Below are 23,201 nucleotides of genomic sequence, written 5' to 3'. Positions count from 1 at the left end.
TATCCTTGACCGACAAGGTATTGATACATCTTGTATTCCCAAGATGCAAAGTTTGTCATGTCAAGAGTCTCTATAAGAAGAGCACTTCTAATCTAAATATTCATGATGTCAATTTCTTCTCTTTTGTTGAACTCATTCTGTTGATCATCGATCTAAGACACACCATAGTTGAATAAGCTCAATAAAACAACCACACTCTCTGATACCATGTAAAGAAATTAGAGAAGTAGGTGATGTACAGAGCACTTCTAATCTAAATATTCATGTTGTCAATTTCTTCTCTTTTGTTGAACTCATTCTGTTGATCATCGATCTAAGACACACCATAGTTGAATAAGCTCAATAAAACAACCACACTAGACACACCATAGTTGAATAAGCTCAATAAAACAACCACACTCTCTGATACCATGTAAAGAAATTAGAGAAGTAGGTGATGTTGTGCAGTGGAGGTGAATTGTGTGTGTGATGTCACAAAATGTGAATATCAAGGTTTGAACTTGTGACCTTCAAACAATGGTCTTACACTTCAACCATTGCACCAACTCATTTTCATTAATGAACACATTTTCATATTATTATTATTCAAGAACTCTAGAGCACTAGACACATTAAATGACCACCAAATGGCATGCACCCTGTACGCCAAGTGGCGCACAACATGTATGCCAAATGGCGATCATGCACATTCTGATGTACAGTATATAAGTCGAAGATCTGCAGACACAAATCTTCGACTTATATACTGTACATCAGAATGTGCATGATCGCCATTTGGCATACATGTTGTGCGCCACTTGGCGTACAGGGTGCATGCCATTTGGTGGTCATTTAATGTGTCTAGTGCTCTAGAGTTCTTGAATAATAATAATATGAAAATATATTCATTAATGAAAATGAGTTGGTGCAATGGTTGAAGTGTAAGACCATTGTTTGAAGGTCACAAGTTCAAACCTTGATATTCACATTTTGTGACATCATCCCTTCCTTTGACGACGAGTTCCATGAGTCGCAATGCATGAACTAGGTTTTGGTTTATGTGGATAATGTATTGCTATATGTCTTGGACCACCACAATATAGGCAAAGTCGATTTGCTCGACGTCGTTGTTTCTCGGCTTCGGACAAAGGACCTCGACGACGTGCTACATCTATCTCCAATGGAGTAGGTCCATTAAAAGAATTAGGATTAGGAACTTGCACTGGTCCTAAAGGTGGTGAGGCTAATGTTGAGGCATATGTTTGCTCAGATCTAAGGCGTGTCGACGTTTGTTGGCGCTCAGAACGTCTTTCGAACAAACGATTGTCACATCGAACTGCACGGCTAATAGCTTCTGTCAGTGATTTGGGTTCATCATGAAATGTTAAGAGCAAGTCTTTAACATCATTACGCAAACCATGCCGAAACAAGTCCATCATCGCTGCTTCATCCCAAGGGATATCACAAACAAGAAGACGAAAATCAGCTGCGTAAGTTGAGGCTGGCCAATTTCCTTTGCGCAACCTATGTATCTTGTTTATTGTTGTTCTTACACTATCAGTATCATCAAAACTAGCTTGGAATTCGTTGATAAAGGTATCAAAGTTTTCTAGTATTGGGGATTTCTTCTCTAGCAATGGTGTAAACCATGCTAAGCAGATCTTCGACTTATATACTGTACATCAGAATGTGCATGATCGCCATTTGGCATACATGTTGTGCGCCACTTGGCATACATGGTGCATGCCATTTGGCGGTCATTTAATGTGTCTAGTGCTCTAGAGTTCTTGAATAATAATAATATGAAAATGTATTTATTAATGAAAATGAGTTTGTGCAATGGTTGAAGTGTAAGACCATTGTTTGAAGGTCACAAGTTCAAACCTTGATATTCACATTTTGTGACGTGTGCAAGTGTACGTAAGACAAGTAGAGATCATAGAGAGAGAGAGAGCTTAGAACAAGAAGCTATATTAGTGAAAAATAAAATTACATCCAACAGTAACTAGGTTACAAGAGGTTGGTTTAAATACCAACTAGCCTAGGGCAACTGCTCTTTTTACTATTTACAAAACTAGCCTAGTATGTCCATGGCTAGTGTGAAAGCCATTTCATTGGAGAAGTTGGGTTCGATTCTCAACAACAAATCCCAATAGGGACGTGATAGTTCCATCTTATTGGAGGCCCTCTGACTCAAGAAAGGGAGAGGACGACCATAATTTATTGGATGAAGGTTAATCGTTGTCTTTCAACTCCATCGGATCTGCTTGTGAGGCCATTGTATTGGCTCTTTAGAGTGGTTACAACTTCACTCCATATCTTGTGCAATAACATTGCTTGATGCACGGTTTGATTGGAAAAGACCCGTCTACTCCATTGTTTCCAGAGAATCCAAAGAGCTATTAGGCTGACCAATTCCAACACAACTTGAGCTTTGGCGTTAATAGGAGTTGAGTGGATATTGTCAATGGTAGAAAACAAAATCCCTTGTACCTTTATCACTAGTGTCATCCCCTCCTCCGTTCATACTTGTCAACTATGGCTTGCCATGATAACTAACATACATTCCCCCACTTGATTGTACCTTGCACCAGGCATAGTTGCAATAGGCGGCCAACCCCACGTCATATTCGATGGGTCTCTGGGCAATACCAAAAGCAGGTCGGATTGACTCTATTACATTTGGGCATGCTACACAACTAGGAGAGCTAAGGATCCCACACTGCCACACTCCAACCGATAGTGACCTATGTATTACTAGTCATTGGAACGTGGTGTTGTTTCCATATTTCCCGCCAAAACTTGGTAATAATTACATGGGGAACATGATATGTAGGCCAAATCTTTGCAGCAGTCGGCTCTTGAGCAGTTTGAGCAACTAGAATGTGGCGTTCCAATCTAATCGTGAATTGAAAGAAAGGTGTTATGATGTTGATTTGCCTCCATGGTGGTAATAATGATGAAGACCTAATGGTTGTGGCATTCCCAAAGAAATGGAATTGTAGCCCAGTGACAACAGTTTTATACTATTGGGATATTGATGGTGACATCCACTACAATGGCAAAAATACGTACTGGACAAAGAATTGCTATATTAATACAGTTAGAGATAACATTTGATAATATGGGGTGCATTCTTAATATCATAATGTGTGTGGGAGGAAAAAAAACATTGATTCACAATTCTTCATTGATTCTCTTTGCGTTTTCTAGGTGGTTATGGTACCACTACCATTATTGTCATTGGTAGTGGTTTATACCTGAACTTGTGGTGTGCATAGCTATCTATGTTACCATCTCATTTGGTGATCACCACCATCATTCGTGTCATCATCTTCTCATCCCCATGGTGTGGTTCATTCCATGTGGGTTGAAAAGGGGGTGAACCAAAGAGAGACAAGGAGAGACACAATAAGATTTTTCTATCAACGTAAGAAATGACATTCTCAACATAACAAAACTTTGACATCCTCGAGAAAACAATGTAAGGGATAAGAGGAGAGTATACTATCGTCAATAATCATAGCTTATATATCCAAAACATTGGTGTTGAATGTGACCACCCAAATTTGAAGGCAATATCAAAATCCATGGTATTGCATTTTAATTATCCATAGGATGTGGCTTACTCCATGCCATGCACGTTCACACACAGACTTATACACACATACTTCAACAATGAATGATGCGAGATTTCAAGGGCCATAATTTCCGATCTAAACGACATTGCAAGTGGTTGTGGTTACTCAATGAAGGTGTCATTGACATACAATGAGGTTGAAAGAAGGTTGTGTGTATACATAAACATATACATATAGTCAGATCAATACACCACATGTGATGATGGTGTAACATAGATACACATATACGTATAGTCAAACCAATGTATAGTGAGGCCAATGTATAGTCAGGTCAATACACCACATGTGGTGATGGTGTAAAATATGTATATGTATATGTATAGTAGGGCCAATGTATAGTCAAGTCAATACACCACATGTGGTGATGGTGTAAAATACGTATATGTATATGTATAGTCAAGCCAATGTATAGTAAGGTCAATACACCACATGTGGTGATGGCATAAAATATGTATACGTATATGTATAGTTGGGCCAATGTATAGTCAAGTCAATACACCACATGTGGTGATGGTGTAAAATACGTATATGTATATGTATAGTCAAGCCAATGTATAGTAAGGTCAATACACCACATGTGGTGATGGCATAAAATATGTATACGTATATGTATAGTTGGGCCAATGTATAGTCAAGGCAATAAACCACATGTGGTGATGGTGTAAAATACATATATGTAATATGTATAGTAAAGCCAATGTATAGTCTTGTCAATACACCACCTATAGTGATGGCATAAAATATGTATACGTATATGTATAGTCAAGTCAATACACCACATGTGGTGATGACGTAAAATACGTATACATACTGTTGAGAGACAACCTCAACATAGGCCAGATCAGCTGAAGAAGCCAAAAGCCGAATCAGATAGAGACTGGTCGGCTAGGCCGGATCGGTTGAAAAAATCGAAAGCCAAATCAGATAGAGACCGATCGGCTTGGCCGGATCGGCTAGGAGCTAACAGGCTGTTAGGAGCCTATATTCCTATTTTAGTAAATAGGAATATTATAGGCTGATAGTGTCAGTAGTTCATTGATGAGCATCGAAGTACTTGTCATACTTCTATTATTCCTTTGAAGGGCTTGTATAAAAGTGCTCATTGAGCACATTATATGTACTGAGTCTTTACTTGGAATAGAATTTTGTTGTTGTCTGATCACTCAGTCTCTTTCACTCTCACTCTCACCGAATCTCGGTGTTTACCTAACTGTCTTCTGGTAGCCCGGTTGAGCCGGCTGCTTTCTGTCGTTAGCTTCTGCATACGTAAACTTTCTACACATACACATATTGTCAAGCCAATATGCGACATGTGGTGATAGCGTAAAAATATGGACGGATCTTTAGAGTGAGATTTTGGTGGAGGCTTGGCCCTGTGGAGTCTAGGTACCACCACCACCACCAAATATGTATTGGTCGTCTTTATTGAGTATGAATTTGTATGATGTCTAAAAATGGCAAAGATGGGGGTCTAAATTAGGAAAGCTTGCCAAGGCCATATATACATATATGTATGTATGTATATATGAGGTGTTGTTTGTTGACAGGGAAAAGACGTGTCGCTCTTGATCTGACCAAAGAACAGGGGTCTTTCCGCCATGGCCAAATCCGCCAAGCTTAACCTTGCAGACAGACCAGACCCCCTGCAAGACGAAGATGACGATGTAAGTCAAATCTCTTCTTCTTCTTCTTCTTCTTCTTCTTCTTCTTCTGTTCATTCAATCCTCCTCTTCTTCTTCCGGCCAATCTCTTTTCCTTCTTCTGATCAGAAATAAGTTTTTCTTTTCTTTTACTTTTTTTCTTTTCGTAGCAGGGAAAAACCAAGACAATCTACCACATTTCCTAAGGGTGAGAAAATGGAGGTTGATCTAGAAGCTGCTGCTCTCATGAATGCTCTCTGCAAGCCATGGGAATTGGTAATTTGCGTCATGCATTATACATCGACATGCCCATCGTTCATGATCCATAATATATATTCACGGTCTTGCATTTCCCATCATGCATCAATTTCCATCATATATTACATATCATACATTGTCCATTATCAATCATCATACTTCCTTTGCATTACTATCTTGACATATTGCGACTATACTCTCAAGTTTTTTTCTTGTTTCTGTTTCTACACCATTGTGATGATGTTATTTGTATATGTGAAAATCAGGGTGGACATCCACATGATTTCTACGTTGCACATCGGTCTGCAAGAATCACAGATTCAACTCAGTATTATGAGCGAGATACTGCAAACATAAAGGTTTGGAAATGATTCTTTCATCTCCGTTTCTCTTTTTTGTCTCGTAGAGTAGTTTGAAATTTGGTGTCCCTGGTTTTCAGAGTAGTGTATTTTTTGTGTCTTCTGTTGGTATTATTTTATCATCAACAGTGTCATGAAAATGTATGTAAGTTGGTGATGTAGAAGGATTGGATAGGAAGATATGGATACCATATTTGAATTATTTCATCAATAATGTTGGAATTTGATTAAGTAAAAGGTCTCAATATGTGGATATGTACTGATTGAGATAAATTTTCCATTTTTGAGTGAGATGATCAGCCATTTTACACATTGTTGTCTTAATTCAGATAATATGCTAATTGCACACAATATTCTTATGGTACACCAGAAGCATGAAAGGATGGTTGCAGAGAAAGTGGTATGGAGTAGGCAGAGATCAATCAGGGAAGAAATGCTTCAACTTTTGACAAGGCTCCATTCTATGGAAAAGCAAAGGCGACATTTTGACGGTCAGGGTTTTTTTGCATACTCATTTTGGAGATTTCATTAGTGTACCCTTAAGTTTTAAAACAGTCCCTAGAATACCCCCTAAGGAATTTTGATACTACAGAGGGATCTGCTGATGATTTTTTGAATTAAATGGTATTCTAGTATCCCCCCATACATAAGGGGTACTTTTGATGTTTTCACAGTTATATCACATTGGGAAAGAAAAATGTATAAAACTTCAGCTGTTAAGATTTGGTATATTCTTTTCATAACAGCTGTTAGATTACAAAGCCATCAAGACCCTACAGTACCGAGATCACTGAATGCATCAAGACCAATGAATGAACATGATGTTAATGCAAATTTGCAGATCCTTTCAGCTAGCTTTGTGAATCACAAATTCCTTCCAGAATATAAAGATTCGTTTCCACCACATACATCATCAAATGGACACCTACTTAAGCCCATTGATTGTGATGCAAATGTACCAAGAGTGTCATGTGTATCGCCTATGATGAGTAAGATGCATCGATATATTTGTAGTTTCATTCATCATTGCCTGTTTTATTTTGAAAACTTGGAATGGCTCTTCAGAATTATGGCATTCTGATAATTCACTCTTGGTTTGAATTTGAACTGAGCCTGTTGCCTCTCTTTTTTTTGAAATTTTGTGAAGTTGCTGAAAGGAAAGCTGTTGAGGAACTTGATAACTTTGAAGCGCAGACACAAGTACCTACTAATAAGAAAAAGCGAGGAGTCGGGGCACCAGGAAGTGCAGCTTCATTTGCAAAGAGCAAGAAAAAATAGCCTATTCTTACACAAATTAGAAGTAGCTCAAATTCAGTGGGTTTTACATTCATCCAAGGAAAACCATGTGAATATGCATATGTATCTTTTACCTGTAAAAATTAGTACACCATTGACTCTTGTTGTCTGGTGTAGACACTTGTATCATACATAATACTTCATATCCATTGTAATAGCATAACAATGCAACTACCAAACAATGCAATATGATGTATCAATTTTGCTGAGAGGACAAACCTTTTTGTCTAGTTTGCATAAATCTTGGACATTTCAAGTCCATAATAGAAGGATTAAGTAATTCCTAGAGAGGGTCAATGTCAACTGGTGGGATGGACTACATAAGTTTTGTAATGGTTTCTTGTGAAGACATTCTTTTGGACTCATAATTGATTCTAGAAGTTAAGAATATCTTAGCCACACTATCTTTCAGATTAATCATGCATGGTGGGCAGAAGAATTCAAAGTCGAGAAGATTTCTAACTCCATGGAAGACCTGAAACCATCTTCTTGTTCATGGTGTCAAAGGAGTCTTTTTTTAAAAGCCCCAACTTATTGTGGAATAGTTTGGTCAATATTCTTTTGTCATAATGTGTCGTAAGTGAGACTTGCTATCCTCACTTGCTATCGCTAGAGCCACTTAATGCTTCAATGGAGGGATATGATGAACTTGTTCCAATTCATGACAAGCTTCAACCGGGTACACCAATAATAATATATTACTACCCAATAAGTGTGAATAAGGAGGTATGCTCTAGTTTTTGTTATATCCTTATATGACTACCATCAAAGGTGAAACCTTGGGTATGAGGGTATTAAAGTTACTATTTCAAAGCATGTTTTCAAAGAGTTGCCTTTAAAATCATGAGAAAATAGACGAGACGCGACAACAATAGAGATCTCATGGCATCCTTGGTGATATGAGTGAGTGTAGGCATAAATATGGAGACACGTCAAAATGTCGAAGCAAAAGAATGCCAAAATACGGAAGGGACTAGTATATGTGGGAATAAATGTGGAGTCACGTCAAAATGTCATAGCAAAAGAATGCCAAAATACGGAAGGGACCAGTATGTGTAGGCATAAATGTGGAGACACATCAAAATGTCAAAGGAAAAGAATCCCAAAATACGGAAGGGACCAGTATGTGTAGGCATAAATGTGGAGACACATCAAAATGTCAAAGGAAAAGAATCCCAAAATACAGAAGGGACTAGTATACGCTCAATGAATTGCACTAATTTTGACAAAGTGCATGATTCTTGAGTGTGCACAAAGGACTTTTTGGTCTAGTTCTTTATGAGGAAATATAAATTTTCATGATCAATGGAACTATGACCAGACAAAATGAGCTTTATAGCTACCTATCAATTGAGTCACCTTTTAAGTTTTTTTGGTGTAAATATTAAAATTAAGATGGCAACAACTAGTTTATCCAACACCTTTTGTTTTCCTTATAAACAAGGAAGTAACTTCCACATTATCCATAATTGTTCATCAAGAAGAGCTAGAGCTAGTTTTCCAATAAGATTCAATCTACGATTTCAAACACCTTTTTTTGGCACACAAGACATGGTAGAAGCAACGAAAAGTGATAAAGTGTAATGCAAATGACTACAAAAGCTCTTCTTCATGATAAGATTGAAGTTACAATTTCATACACCTTTTTTCTGTTGTGCAAAACATGGAAGAAGCAATAACAGTGTAATGAAACTGGCAACTAAAGCTCTTCATCACTATAAAATTCAAGCTACAATTTCAAACACCAACTTGCTTCGCCATGCAAGACATGGAAGGAGTGGCAAAAAATGTCATATAAAATGGTCACTAAAGTTCTTCTTTTGACACTGCCTTTCCTTTCCTCTCAAGGCTTATGTGCACTTCCTTTTTTATTGTGGTTTGATCCTAGTAAACACTTAATTTTTAGTATTTTGAGTGTGAAGTTCGATGCAAGGTTGTACTTGGGGATGTCTTCTATTCACATTCAAAATGGAGTGAAGATTAGAGTGACACTTCCATTTTGAGAGCAAGCGATGCTAGCAAAAAGTGTTTACATTATTATGTAAATGTATATAACTTTGTTTCCCATGTAGTCTTTTCTACCATATAGAATAATTAGCTTATGGAATATATTGAAGTAATGCAATGTTCCTTATTTACAATATTGAAAATTCTTCTTCTTCTTTCTCCACCCTCGCCAAAGTCCACTCAAGTCCTCTTAATGACAAATCTCAAGTTGTGTTGGAATTGGTCAGCCCAATAACTCTTTGGATTCTATGGAAACAACGGTGTAGACGGGTCTTCTCCAACCAAACCGCATATCCAACAATGTTACTGCAAGAGATATGGAGTGAAATTGTAGCCACTCTAAAGAGCCAATATGATGGCCTCAAGGGCAGCTCCGATGGAGTTGAAAGACAACGAATAGCCTTCATCCAACAATGGTCGTTCTCTCCCTTTCTTGAGTTAGTGGGCATCCACATAAGATGGAACTATCGCGTCCCTACAGAGATTTGTACATAATAATCTCATTTGTAAAATTGTATAACTAATGGAAGGAGTCTTTTTTTTTTTGGAAAAAAAGAAAAAGAAAATTCTTCTTTTCATATAACAAGAAATGTAAGTGACATAATTGTTTAGTATAGAAATTTGTTATCACTCTTGAAACTTTTAACGATACATCATAGAAGTACATATTAGACTCTTTAATTATTGTGGGTTTCATTGACATGGGAAGCAATGATTATATGTTAGGGTTGTCACGGCATTTATTGGCACACATATCGCAATAATTAAAGAATAGTTGACAAAATCATCAAGCTTATTGTCCATCACTTTTTCCATAAGACATCAAGGTCATTCCATTTTGAGGCATTGCCATTTAATAGACTTCAACCGGCCCCACAAAAACTCTACTTATAGCTTATAGATTCACTAAATTGAAGGTATGATTATTATTGAAACTCTTGAATGTTTAAAAATTTGAAGCTTCATACACATACGAATTTGTGCGTGAGGAAAAATGAGAGAAAGGCATGTATGTAATCCAAGTGTATTGAAAAACCAAACTGAGTCCAAATGTAACAAGAGTCTCTCGTGGTCAATCCGAGGTTTCGAACTAGAAAGCATCTTGTGGACATCGGATATGTGTAGGATACATTGTGGTGTCCATAAGTTGTCCCAATGTGAGTTGGGACTCATCATGGGCGCTAGTCCCAGTCCCAGTCCCAAAGAAGGCTCCACCTTGGGATGGGATAACATAGTCTCAATGGGCAGTCCCAAGGGGACCACCCAACGACCATATTTGGCCTATATAGGGCGGATCCTTCCTCATGTGTAACTATTCCCACATTACCATTTTCTGATATCCATTCTCTCACACTTTCTCATTCTCATCTCAGATCTAAGAAGTGTGTAATCATTTTGCCATCTCCCCCTTATGGTGGTTTCAGGGAGTTGTTCCGACTCAGTCCCAACTCCGAGTGGTTTATCCTAATTTGGGACGGTTGTAATCTTGTGTATTCATAATGAGATATAACTACGATTTGTGTCCTAATTGGTGTCTCGACCGTGTGTACTTGTCCCCCCCATAATCTAGGGGTGTAACATACATATTGATTCACCGAGTCCGAACGTAACAAGAAGAGTCTCTTGTGGGCGATCCGAGGTTTCGAACCGGATCGATTGCATCCTATGGACACTTTGGACTAGTGTAGAAAAAAACACAAGAGTAATGAATGACCACTATTGATTGATTCACATAAATATTAGCATGGAAACTCAAAGAGTAGAACAGGGCTGCTCTTGTCTTGCTCATGAAGCAATGCAAGGAAGGTATGGCCTTTGTGGCCTTACTGAAGGACTGCACACAGAAGAAAGATCTATGCAGAGGTATGAGAGCTCACACAAGCATTCTGAAGAAGGGCTTACTTGAGAGGAGCCCTTATGTGGGTAACACTCTGGTGAGTATGTATGCAAAATGTGGTATGATCACAAAAGCCCACCAAGTCCTTGAAAACCTTCCTTTCAGGGATAGTGTCTCTTGGTCTGCCCTCATCTCAGGGTATACCCATTTGGGTCAATGTGAGGAGGCCATGAAAGCTTATGATGAGATGCAGAGTGATGGCTTCTCGTCTGATTCTGTAACATATACTTCTCTGTTGAAGGCTTGTGGATCCATTCCAGCCATAAAGAAGGGGAGATTGATTCATAGCGAGATTATGAATAAGGGTTTATTGGAGAGCAACAAACATGTTGTGCTTAGCAATGCTTTGGTGGATATGTATGCTAAATTTGGTGTGTTGATAGAAGCAAAGCATGTGCTTTGCAAGATGCCGACCCGAAATGTGGCCACTTGGAATGCTCTAATAACAGGATATATTCGGTTGGGGCAAGATGAGGAAGCATTAAATTGCTTTGAATGCATGAAGAATGAAGGTATAGCACCTAATTCTATCACGTTTACTTGTATTTTGAAAGTTTGTGGACGCATGAGAAAGCTTTGCATGGGTGAAGAGGTTCATGATGAGATTATGGCCAAACGTTTGTTGAAAGACGATGATGTCCGTCTTGGGAATGCTTTGGTTGATATGTATGCGAGATGCGGGTGCCTTGTAAAAGCTCGAAAAGCTCTCTCTGATCTAGGGTCGACTCGAAATATAGTCTCATGGAATGCACTGATTTCAGGATATTTACAACAATGTAGGGCTGAAGAAGCACTAGATTGTCTTGAATCGATGAGACAAGACGGCATATTGCCTGATGAAATCACATTCACTTGCGTCTTAAAAGCTTGTGGATCCATGGGAGCATTTGACAAAGGAAAGGAGATCCATGATGAAATTGATAAGCAAGGGTTGCTAGAAAACGATGCTGTGCTTGGCACTGCTTTGGTTGATATGTATGCGAGATGTGGGGCTCTTCTGAAAGCATACGAAGTGCTTCAAAAGCTTCCGAATCGGAGCATTACCTCTTGGAATGCATTGATCTCGGGATATGCCCAAGGAGGCCAAGGAATAGAAGCGATGGCATGTTTCAAACAAATGGTATCTGAAGGGCTAACCCCAAATATTGTCACTTTCTTATGTTTGCTCAATGCATGTAGTCACTCTGGCTTGGTGGATGAGGGAGAAACATGTTTTGTTAACATGAGTCAAAGTCATGGCATGTTTCTAGATTTAGAGCACTATACTTGCATGGTGGATATATTTGGTCGGGCCGGACATATAGATAAGGCAGTGACAGCAATTAAGAAGATGCCATGTTCAGACTATCCACCGGTTTGGGCTGCTCTTTTAGGTGCATGTCGGAAATGGGGATATGTGGATCTAGGGAGGTTTGCCTTTGAAAATGCATCACAACTACATAGTAATGATGCTCATTATACCCTCATGGCTAATATCTATTCGGCCTCTAACATGAAACAGGATGCTGAAAAGGTACAAGCCATGAGATTAAAAATGTTGCAGAGTTAATGCCACGTTCGTGAATGAATACAAAACTTAAGTGTGATTCGAACCCAAAGTTTCAAACGCAAGACCCAAAGCCAAAGTGCAGTAATGTGGGAATCACAAAGATCTCAATATGACGGAGTGGGAATTTATCTTGTGATGGATAACTTGAATCGTTAAACTCTAGAAAGGTACTACAATACAATGTGCAAGTATTGTCTTTATACATCTTATAAGAGGCTTCAGATGTCATGGCTAGGGTTTATGCATCCTTCCTCAAACATCAGAAGAAAAATATGGAACATGTACGAAGCCTTGGAACTGACTCTGATAGAGGTTATCAGTCCAAGACCATGCATTGGAATCACGCTTTTGAATGACCACATTGGTATGCAAATTGAATTCGAAATGCTAGAAAGACAGGATAGTCACCTATGTAAATGCAAGTTGTAAGAAATATAAATTCAAGTCAAATAAGACATTATGGTACTAAAGCACAATGTGAAAGTATTTCCCCTGTACATCGTATAACAGATTTGAAATGTTCCCACCATAACAGATGACTGCATATTGATTCAAGAGTGTATCTTATTAGAACCAAGTGTATTTTATCATGTTTGGGCATAGAGTCCATGCGTGGTTTAACCAATCCCTTCGGGAAAATTTATGTGTAAAGGCAACAATTTCAAAGTACAGTGTTTGGCAGTGGTTTATTCTGAGGCATGAGTGGCCTAATCTAACTTAATATGGAACATAATCTTTGTCTGTTATTCTTTTGGAGTGAACAGAATTTGTTTTAAGTGCATTCTGTAGCATTAAAAACTTGAGCACCTCACTTGAGACAAATTCATTCACTAGACAGCTGAGTGTTCAACTATAGAATGTTTGTGCTCTACATCTAAATCGAGTAGAATAAATTATCTGCAAGGCATATCACAGGGAAAAAGAAATCCTTCCTTATTTTGATCAGTTACTTTATTCGGAAAGCAGAGAGCATATGTGCATGTAAATTGTCAGATGCCATTTTGTTATGGTCATGTATTGTTTACAAAATGTCCATGGGAGAGATATTTCATAATATTTTAAACTAAAATATAAGGGATTTTTTACCACTATGGTGATTAAAATCTACTAAAAAGTATATCCATATTATAAAATATATTGGTGGATGCAAAGAGACTTCATAGGTTTTTGTAGATAGGATCAAACATCCAAAATGGATCTCAATATGTGTAAACATATGCAAAGACAAATGGAATATGGGGCCCATAATGGAGCCCAGAATCTTGGACAAAACAAGAGAAAGGTGAATGTGCGACAATAATAATTGGAGACGGAAAGGATAATTTCATCTCATATTGGTTTTTTCATAGTGAACTTGAATGGGATGAAGGTAATTTACAAGCAATCCGTTTCTGTCACCTGATTATCCTCAATGGAAATGATTTGTTCTCTCAAGATGACACATTGTCTAAACATGGAGTATATACACTTAGATTCAATCAAATCCTAGTTTCTAAGACCAACATAGAATCATTTGCTATGAATTTATCTTCTTGATTTTAAACACCGAATGTCTCATCTTCTCTCTTAAAAAACGTTTCGACAATGTATTACAATTAGAATACAATCTATAAACAAGAGACTCACACATGCACATACATACACATGGAATGAACACCACGAAAAACATTTAACGTATTATCTTCTTCTCTTTTAGAAATGTTTGAAAATATATTACTGTTAGTACACATTTGGGTTTCACTGCCATTATTAAACCCCTCATCTTTCCCAATCAATCGGTCAGTTACTACATCAAGGTGTGGTAGATACCCTCCTTTCTTCATCAAACCACTCAAACTTCCCAACTTCGATCGAATGTCTTCATATCGAGGGTGTGACTTATCCCCAACAATAAACTCATAAATATTGTTCCCAATCTCCATCCATGCTTTTCCAGGTTTTTTCCAGGCCTTACTCATAGACCTTAATTCCTGAATCTTTGATGCAACTTCCCGGTCCTCACCATCGGCATAAATATCCGCCATGAAATCGTATCCTCCTGCATAGCTTAGATCTTGTTCTGATATTTTATAGAAGGATTTCTTCCCTACTTCTCTATTACCATGTGTTCTACATGCTGTCAGGAGAGACATCCACCCAGTAAGGTCAGGTTGGTTTGGCATACATTGCAATAGCTGCATAGCATCCTCTAAGCAGCCTGCATGACCAAAAAGGTCACCCATGCAGTTAACATGCTCAAAAGTAGGTATTATACCATATCGCTCGATCATAAGCCGAAAATATAGATGCCCTGTATTGATATTACCAGACCGACCACATGCTGAAAGAATGGAAGTAAACATAATACCATTCGGCACTAACCCTCGCCTTTCCATAGCTTGCAAGCATTCCCATGCCTCATTAAAGCTACCATGCTCTGCATATCCAGCAATCATTGCTCCCCATGAAATAATGTCTGGTTCCGATAAGTTATGAAACACTCTCGATGAGTCTTCCAAGCTCCCACATCTTGCATACATATCAACAAGTGCATTCCCTACAGCTAATTCTAAATCGGCTCCATTGTGTTGGATATAGTCATGTATAAGCTTGCCCTGATCTAATGCTCCGATTATGCCACACGCTTTTACCATGCATAACAATGTAACTCTATCAGGAATTATTTTCTCTTGTTGCATCCTCTTGAAAAGGCCAAATGCTATTGCAATGTCACCATGAGCAGCATGTGCTGTGATCATTGCACTCCAAGATACAACATCTCTATTAGGCATGTTATCAAACACTTTGCAAGCAGATTCAAAGCTGCCACAGCTGCAATACATGTGCATAAGACCATTCCCAATCATCACATCTGATTCTAGTCCTATTAGAATAACAGAGTCATGAATTAGTGTTCCCTGTATCATCATCCTTAGGTTTCCAATGGCCTTTAAAGCACATAGAAAGGTAACTTTGTCAGGTTGTATGTCTTCTTCTTTCATTCTTTCAAAGAGTTCCAAAGCATGAAGATGATGTCCATGATAAGCATATCCCCTGATAATGGCACTCCATGAGATCACATTCCTCTTAGATAATCTACAGAAAACCTCATGAGCATCCTCTAAACCCCCACATTTGGTATACATGTCAATAAGCGAGCTTCCAATAATCACATCCACTACAGTTGCACTTTCAACTATATGAGCATGCAACATGTTGCCCTCTAATATACCTCCGGAATCACCACATGCCTGTAAAAGGTATAAGTAAGTTGCTTTGTTTGGCTCTGCGCCCTCTTGGTTCATCTTAGCAAAGAAGCTGAGTGCATGGAGACTGTGTCCGTGATGGACATACCCACACATCATCACATTCCATGAAACTATATTTCTGTCTTTTAGTTTATCAAACACATATCGACCTTCATGCAGAATCCCTTGCTCTGAATACATGTCAATTAAGCAACTAGAAAGCACAGTATCGGTCTCAAGTTTGTTTCTAATGATCTGGTCATGCACCAACTTTCCTTGCTTTGAAGATTCAGTGCCACCACATGCCTTCAAGATGCATGAAAAGATAAATGTGTTGGGCTTAATGCCATCAAGATCCATTTTTTCTATGAGTTTGAGCACAATCTCTCCTCGGTCTTGTTGCATATACCCACTTAATAGTGTTCCCCATGACACAACATTACGAAACCTTAACATTCTGAAAACAGAGTATGCCTCCTCCATATTTCCCCCTCTAGAATACATGAAAATCAACATGTTTGCAACCGCCAAATCTTTTTCAAATCCACTTCTAAGGATCTCATTATGGAACAATCTACCCTTTTGCAATCTTGCACTAGCACCGAAAGCCTTCAAAATGCTCAAAAAGACTACCTTGTTGGGCTTAATGCCTTCCATCTTCATCCTAGCAAAGAGTTGAGATGCAGAGTCACCATAGCCATACTGAGCATAGCCAGAGATCAAAGCACCCCAAGTGACAACATTTCTGATGGGCAAGTTATGGAACAAATGGGATGATTCATCGAGGCTTCCACACTTGCAATACAGATCAACAAGGGCACTTCCAATGACAATGTCTGATTCAAGACCATGTCTAAGAACATGATCATGCAGAACCCTACCTTGTTTCAGTTCTCGGAGGTCGCCACATACTTTTAAGGTTGCAGGGTATATGTATTTGTTGGGAGTAATGCCACTCTGTTGCATTTGCTCGTAGAGCAAATGGGCAGGAAGGATTTGTGAAGGGAGCCATGTCCTTGGATTGAAGCAGGTGTCAGCTAGGTTGTCGTCTTCCTCTTCTTCCATGGCCATTCTTCAATACAATCAAACCATATCAGATCAAATATAATTAAATCAAATCAAAGCAAATCATCCAATGCTTCTCATCTGTTCCTCAAATTCATTTTTCTTCAAGTATTAGGGTTATGTTGGCAGGTGTTTCTTTACAACAGAAACTTAAAGAAGGAATTGTTGGGGTTGAGAAGCAGCAAACGGTACCCTTGAACCGAACTCGAGCCATTTGCTTATCTCTAGAACTACATAAACCGAGCCGGTTACACCACGGTTTCACGGCTCGGTTCGGGCCCGAACCCAAGTTTTGTCAATCCCGACTTGGAATCGGCAATGGTTAGGTTTCAGTTAACCAGTTTGACCTCGTCCAAGACAAACCTGTCAAGCCTAAACTAAACTGATCTCTAAACTAGTTAAGGCTTAACCTGTTTCGAAAGGCCCAAGCCAAACCTAATTGAGCTCAAACCGGCTGAGGAAGCTCAAGCCTAAACGGAACCACCAAACCATTTAAAAACAGCGAAGCATTTCAAAATTAGAAGAAATAGAGTCCATGACATATGGTTTCACACAAATCAGCATGCTCATGCATATACACACCTCCAATCATTCCATTAAGAATAAGATTACCATGAACCCTTCGCCCAATGATTGACTATTTCCTGTTACCAAATCCTATTATTCTAGAAAAATGGGATTTATAGGTTACTTGTGGTTTTGAACCATTAATTACTTCTACGTCTTAGGTTGCAAATACAAGAGACCATAAGAACTGTTACATGTTGTACTACTATAAGAACAGTTACATGTGCACCAAATTTGGGATTCATATGAGCTTCTTAATATCATATTCATAGATTGCATTGTAGATATTCCCCATAGGTTCCTATGAAGTTCTCAACACAATACATGACAAAGATTTTAAGATAGAACATGTAAGTTGCAAGCAAGAGTACATGTGAAGTCATCTGATCCTAAGAAAAGGGGCTTAGTAGTAAAATAATGGCTTGAAATACGAGTATGTGGTTGATGAAGTCCCTCATAAACATGTTTTGCAGAGAAACAACAAATATGAGAGAGAGAGAGAGAGTCTAGAGAAAGAAGAAAGAAAGAAAGAACGATATATTAAGTTCGCCTTCTAAGACCAAAATTGGTCAAAATAGAACTTAAGCCAAAAGAGTTATAGCATGTGTACAAAGCATGTTATGGTGTAGGTAACATATTATATAAAAGAAATGACTTTGTACTAGGCCTAGTTTCATTTTCATCCAACTCTCTCAAAAAGAAACGGAAGGTCAAAGGGTTTCGATTTGGGTGTGGCGTGTTGCCGTGTGGTACCCCAACCATAGCTTCTAGGTAGTGTAACTCATGTTCCCTTATCTTCTTGGTTGCTTCTACATCACGTCGAGTTGCTTTGAAGCCTGACATCCAAGGGCATTTAGTTGTTCTTTGGTTTTCTACTTCAACAATGGAGAGGCCGAGTGGTGTAGGTGTGTCCACATTCATTGTCTCCCTATCCCTGAAAATTTTCATTCTTTACATGTTGGTGAATATTAGAAAGGTTTTTGTTAACATTTTGTAGCTTATTCTCTCTATTGTTTTAGCTCTAAGATATATCTACCTAATTTATTTGTGTCTAGAGTATCTAATAGTTTGTGGAGGGTGGGAGAGGGGCCGAGTATGTTTGTGTTGCCCTTATCTCAGTGTAAGTTGGACACTTGCATGTAAAGTGATACTCATCCTCTATCTTCATGTGACATAATCTACATATCTTTTCCTCTCTAGGGATGTTAAGAGTCTATTACTAATCAATAGACCAAATCAAGTAAAAAGGAAGAAAATAGATTGGATAGAAGAACCCGTTCCACCCGACCACCCCCGAGCTATGATCTAGACATAGCCAACCTACCACCGACGTCCCATACCGCCGGATATTAGGATGACTAATACCTTGGAAGAGATAAACACGATCGTCGAGACGAAAGCCTAGCCCGCACCACCGGTGTCTACGACAGCAGCCTTCTGACGTGATTCCTATGAGGGTAGCTAAGCCTCATATTTATACCTTTTCCTAGGCCCCTTGAATAGATGTGCCTTTCTAAAAGGCTCTCTATTCATTGGTTGTCTAAATCATGATAGTGCATGCACATATCATTCATTCTATCCAATCATTAGTCCCCTTTTTAATAATAGTGAACATACCCTTCACTAATGTAAATATTAGTGACCTACCCTCACCAACGTTATGTGTACATAACAAGGGACTCCATTGGTATGAACATTCTCAATCTCAAGTTGGTGAGATGATCTTCTAAGTTGTCCAATGGCAACCCTTAGTGTATTTGTTAAGAATGTATCTAGATATTTTGGTCGTGTAATAAAACCTAACTTACAGAAGTGTGTGAAGGTGTTCCTTATAGTATGTAACGTTTTAGATGGGAGTGGATCTAGAGGGTTGATCTATTTATATCGAGTGTAAATTTTCTATATTTCTTGGTGTATTATTTTGTTACGATCCTCATGAGATATTAAAGTGTTATTAGTCTCATGGTTGTACCTAAGGGGAGGTAGGTTATTAATGTCTAGGCCATTTGCAAGAAGCCAACTCACTACAATGCTATACTAAAGAGCTAGTATCTCCAGATTGATATAGTGATTAAGATGCCTCAAAAGCTTGACGAGATATCCCATCTTGTGGTTGGCTATGTATCCTATGAATAAAAACGACGAGTTGGAAAAGTGCGTCTACTAACATCGGGGGTAAAGTGAACTCTGCTCTAATAATGTCATGTAGTACTGTCGATTTGCTTCAGAGTTGACGTGATAACATCGTCACCAATGGTTGCTCTAATTTCGTTCACATGAAAGATGGTAGCCTTGGAGCCCAAACCACTGATGCATACATGAGGGAAGGGGTCACTAATGAGTCAAAGAGCCACCCCTTAGTTCGTGGCTCTTGAAAGTATGCCTGGTGGCATTGTCTCTCTAAGAGAGTGAGAGAGAGCGAAGAAGAAGAAGGAGGAGGCCATTCTAGAGTGGCATCCAATATATTAGGAAAAACAAAAGTATGGTGTAATATTGAGAGGCATGAAAGTTGAGTCTTGAACCATAGGCCTTGACATTTAGAAATCTAACAACTTACTATCACTTATGTGTCCAAAGTGTGCATAGTCGACTACTAAGTCACATGGAAGCAAGGTTTCAGATTCTATAGATAACATTTATTGATGTGTGTCATTTTTGTCACATTCTAGACTCGAACCTCCGACCTATAACACACCTAGTACATAGTGTTGTGTTAGACCATATGGAAACTCTTGTGAACATGAATATAGTTTAATATTGTATAATTTAGCTCATATTTTTGTTAATATATTGTAGAAATATTCTAAGGTATATTCTAGAGATATTCAATCTTAGAACTTGTATAAATGCTTGTAACCTCTTTGGTCCCTTTCAAGGGATTCAACACCAGTCATTGACACATCAATCTAGTATTTTCAGTGCATGCCATATTGTCTCCTTCATCTTCATATTTGTCTTCATGCTCTCCAGTTAACCCTAGCTTCCTATCTTCATAGTCTTGTTGCCCACAACTTCTAGAGTTCCTAGCCTTGTCACTTCCGGTTCCACTTTCGTCATCCATGCTCCGTCGTAGTCCATGGTTGGTGTGTCCGTGACAATTTTCCTTTTCAGTCGTGCCCCAACACCACGTCTCAAATAACAATGTGTGTGATCTAAGTCATGTGGAAGCAATGGTTTCAGATGGCAGATAATTGGATGACTCTAACATGTATTGATGTGTGTCGTTTCCCTTTTCAGTGAAGAATATGGTATAAATTTGTAGTATAATGTGTGAAGCATAAGCCGAGTCCACATTAGTCCCATGTCATGACACATTGGCATTGCAAAAGGCCTCATTTACTGAGGAATCTAGCGATGCATCATGAAGCAAGTGTGTTGCTTCCCATCTTCCAAACTGATTTTCTAGATACGATCTTGCATCCAATTGAAACACAAAATTTTGCTTTTATGTGTCTTTTGGATCTTTTTGCTTGATTTTCAAGCAATTCTAAGAGAGAGAGAGAGAAAGAGAGAGAGAGAGCTTGTGGTGAGAGGTAGAAAATATTAAAACAATGTGATGAATTTTGAGACAATAATATTAGATTTTTTTGTTTAGATAGCGCCAAAGATATTGAACCCTAATACCTTTGGAGCTATAATAGTATACATACCTCTATTGTCCTTGGCCAACATAATGACGATAAACCAAAGTTTTCCCGCAATTGCTAAGAGAATAATTGAAAGGGGAAATAACTCTAATATCCTTGAATTTTGTCTTTACTTTGCCGAATGCCTTTCATTGTTGTCATTTGTTTGGAGTTTATTATGTGCTCTTTCATGAGTAGTCACTGCCATTTATTCATCCCTTTCCTTATCCTTTAGGGAAACGTACCAGGATACCCTTGGAAGTTCGTTTATTTACCAAAATGCCCCTAGAAGTTCCAAATTTACCAAACTACCCCTATGTCCAAAAAAATACACTTTATAAAGTAATTATACACTCAAATCTACAAGCCCTATTTACCAAAATACCTTTCAAACACAAATTTCTTTACTTAAGCGATTCTTTGGGTCCTTTGTACCTAACAATATAGTCTTTCTTTTCTTTCTTCTTCATTGGGTTTATCAATCGTCTTCATCATCAAGATATGGGGTTATCTTGTGCATTATTAGATATTTTGTTGAGTCCATAGATATATTTGATTGTGTGGATATTTTTGGAATTACACTTTTTGTAGATGCGTCAAAATTAACATGTAATTATTACATTTCGATAATTAATTTTGGGTTGCGAGTATTTTTGAAATTGATGAGATTGAGGAGATTTAGTTGTGATTGCATTTTGCTAACAAAATTTAGTTTAAAATCATGAAATTTGGTTTAAGAAAGCATTTTAATAGCAAAGTGTTATGTGAGATTTCGTTTAAAATGACATTTTGGTAGTAAAGTTTTTCGTGAGATTTGGTTTAACATTTTGGCCGCAAATTGTTTGTGAATTCGCAAATTCATGGATTTTGGCTTCAAAATGGCATCCAAATGGTAAAATTTGGGGTGCGATCAAATGTTTTAAGATTAAAATTTGGTCACTTCAATCACAAAATTTGGTTTTATGGGATTAAGCCAATATAACTCAGTGTAAATTCATAGAATTGGATTTTAAGGTGACTTTTCAATTGAAATTTTTGATATATAATATAATTTGGATAATTTAGTTTCATTTATGATGTATTTTGAAAAATAAAAGTGGTATAAATTGGTCAAAATAGGTATATAGTGGCATTATGGTAAATAAGTTTAGGTTTAAGGGTACTCTGGTAAATAAGGCTTGTAGATTTGAGTGTAGTATTACTTTATAATGTGTATTTTTTGGACATAGGGGTAGTTTGGTAAATTTGGAACTTCCAAGGGCATTCTGGTAAATAGATGAACTTCCAGGGGTATCCTGATACTTTTCCCTATTCTTTATGGGTCACAAGATTAATGTACTAGCATTTGTGAGAATCACTGAGAATTGAAAGAGCTTTTGTAGATGATTGAAAAACTCAAAAGCTTCTTGGGGAATGAAATACTTCAAAGCCAAGAAGATGTTCATGAAAGCGGGGAGAGAAGAAATACCATGTTTGGTTATGGTAAATACGAAAGCTTTCTAAGTGAGAAACCATCCTTTTGAAAATCACGTCTTTGAAACAAAAAGAAAAACTACGAGCTTTCATACGTCAAAGGACATCCAACTCTATCACTTCATTGAACCTCTTGGTCATCCAATATCATACGGTGTCATTCCTCTCATGAGCTAGCTTTATTCATTGTGGTTTCACATGCAATGGTAGCTAATTATATGTCCAATATCGTACAATGTTATTCCTCTCATGACCTAGCTTTATTCATCGTAGTTTCACATGGAATGGTAGCTAATTATATGTTGGTTACTAAGCCCCCATACCCTATCTAACTTTATTCCCGGTAGTCGTGTAATGGTTATACATTGGCTATTAAACCCTCACACACACGCATATATAGTCGTGAAATCATGTGCAACTTGAACAACAAATAGCGTCAGGAGATGTCCTTATCTTTTCCCAATTACCAAAGTACCCTTTAGATATATTGCATGTTGCCACAATGCCATGGCCTGAAGTACAGACATGACGACAATCTCCACAAATATAATTGTTTTTCGATTAACTACCAGACTACTCTTTTGGTATATATGTATAGGTTGTGATTGTCACGGGCT

General features: G+C 38.0%; 3 protein-coding genes across 4 annotated transcripts; 2 read left to right on the top strand and 1 right to left on the bottom strand.

The window, feature by feature from the left end:
- The first annotated feature begins 5,163 nt into the window (after nt 1–5,163).
- Nucleotides 5,164–7,391, top strand: LOC147853221 (uncharacterized). Of its 2 annotated transcripts, none has more exons than XM_087332823.1 (6): nt 5,164–5,284; nt 5,434–5,536; nt 5,785–5,877; nt 6,248–6,368; nt 6,624–6,866; nt 7,025–7,391. In XM_087332823.1, the coding sequence occupies exons 1-6, from the start codon at nt 5,277–5,279 to the stop codon at nt 7,153–7,155; spliced, it is 699 nt and encodes a 232-aa protein (XP_087188949.1). In that variant the 5' UTR covers nt 5,164–5,276; the 3' UTR covers nt 7,156–7,391. The 2 variants fall into 2 exon arrangements, with proteins under 2 accessions (XP_087188949.1, XP_087188948.1); XM_087332822.1 differs by having other exon boundaries at nt 5,431–5,536.
- Nucleotides 7,392–10,893: 3,502 nt separating this feature from the next.
- LOC147853220 (pentatricopeptide repeat-containing protein At2g13600-like) lies at nt 10,894–13,223 on the top strand. The gene has a single exon (XM_087333692.1). The coding sequence runs from the start codon at nt 10,968–10,970 to the stop codon at nt 12,624–12,626; it is 1,659 nt and encodes a 552-aa protein (XP_087189818.1). The 5' UTR covers nt 10,894–10,967; the 3' UTR covers nt 12,627–13,223.
- Nucleotides 13,224–14,233: 1,010 nt separating this feature from the next.
- LOC147853219 (pentatricopeptide repeat-containing protein At2g33680-like) lies at nt 14,234–17,072 on the bottom strand. The gene has a single exon (XM_087333527.1). It carries the CDS (start codon nt 16,922–16,924, stop codon nt 14,249–14,251), a length of 2,676 nt encoding a protein of 891 aa, XP_087189653.1. The 5' UTR covers nt 16,925–17,072; the 3' UTR covers nt 14,234–14,248.
- Between the last annotated feature and the right edge of the window lie 6,129 nt (nt 17,073–23,201).

This window comes from Azolla caroliniana, unplaced genomic scaffold (genome assembly GCF_043228905.1).
Source record: "Azolla caroliniana isolate FFs.n. ecotype wild unplaced genomic scaffold, voAzoCaro1.0.p SCAF_17, whole genome shotgun sequence".
NCBI lineage: Eukaryota > Viridiplantae > Streptophyta > Polypodiopsida > Salviniales > Salviniaceae > Azolla > Azolla caroliniana.
Note: the sequence above shows the minus strand (reverse complement) of the source record. Positions and strands in the feature narration are given on the sequence as shown.

Coding starts and splice junctions, on each gene's coding strand:
- LOC147853221 (XM_087332822.1), top strand. Junction 6,369..6,623: donor GCAAAGGCGACATTTTGACG/GTCAGGGTTTTT, acceptor TTTTCATAACAG/CTGTTAGATTACAAAGCCAT. Junction 6,867..7,024: donor ATGTGTATCGCCTATGATGA/GTAAGATGCATC, acceptor AATTTTGTGAAG/TTGCTGAAAGGAAAGCTGTT.
- LOC147853220 (XM_087333692.1), top strand. CDS start 10,968: ATGAAGCAATGCAAGGAAGGTATGGCCTTTGTGGCCTTACTGAAGGAC.
- LOC147853219 (XM_087333527.1), bottom strand. CDS start 16,924: ATGGCCATGGAAGAAGAGGAAGACGACAACCTAGCTGACACCTGCTTC.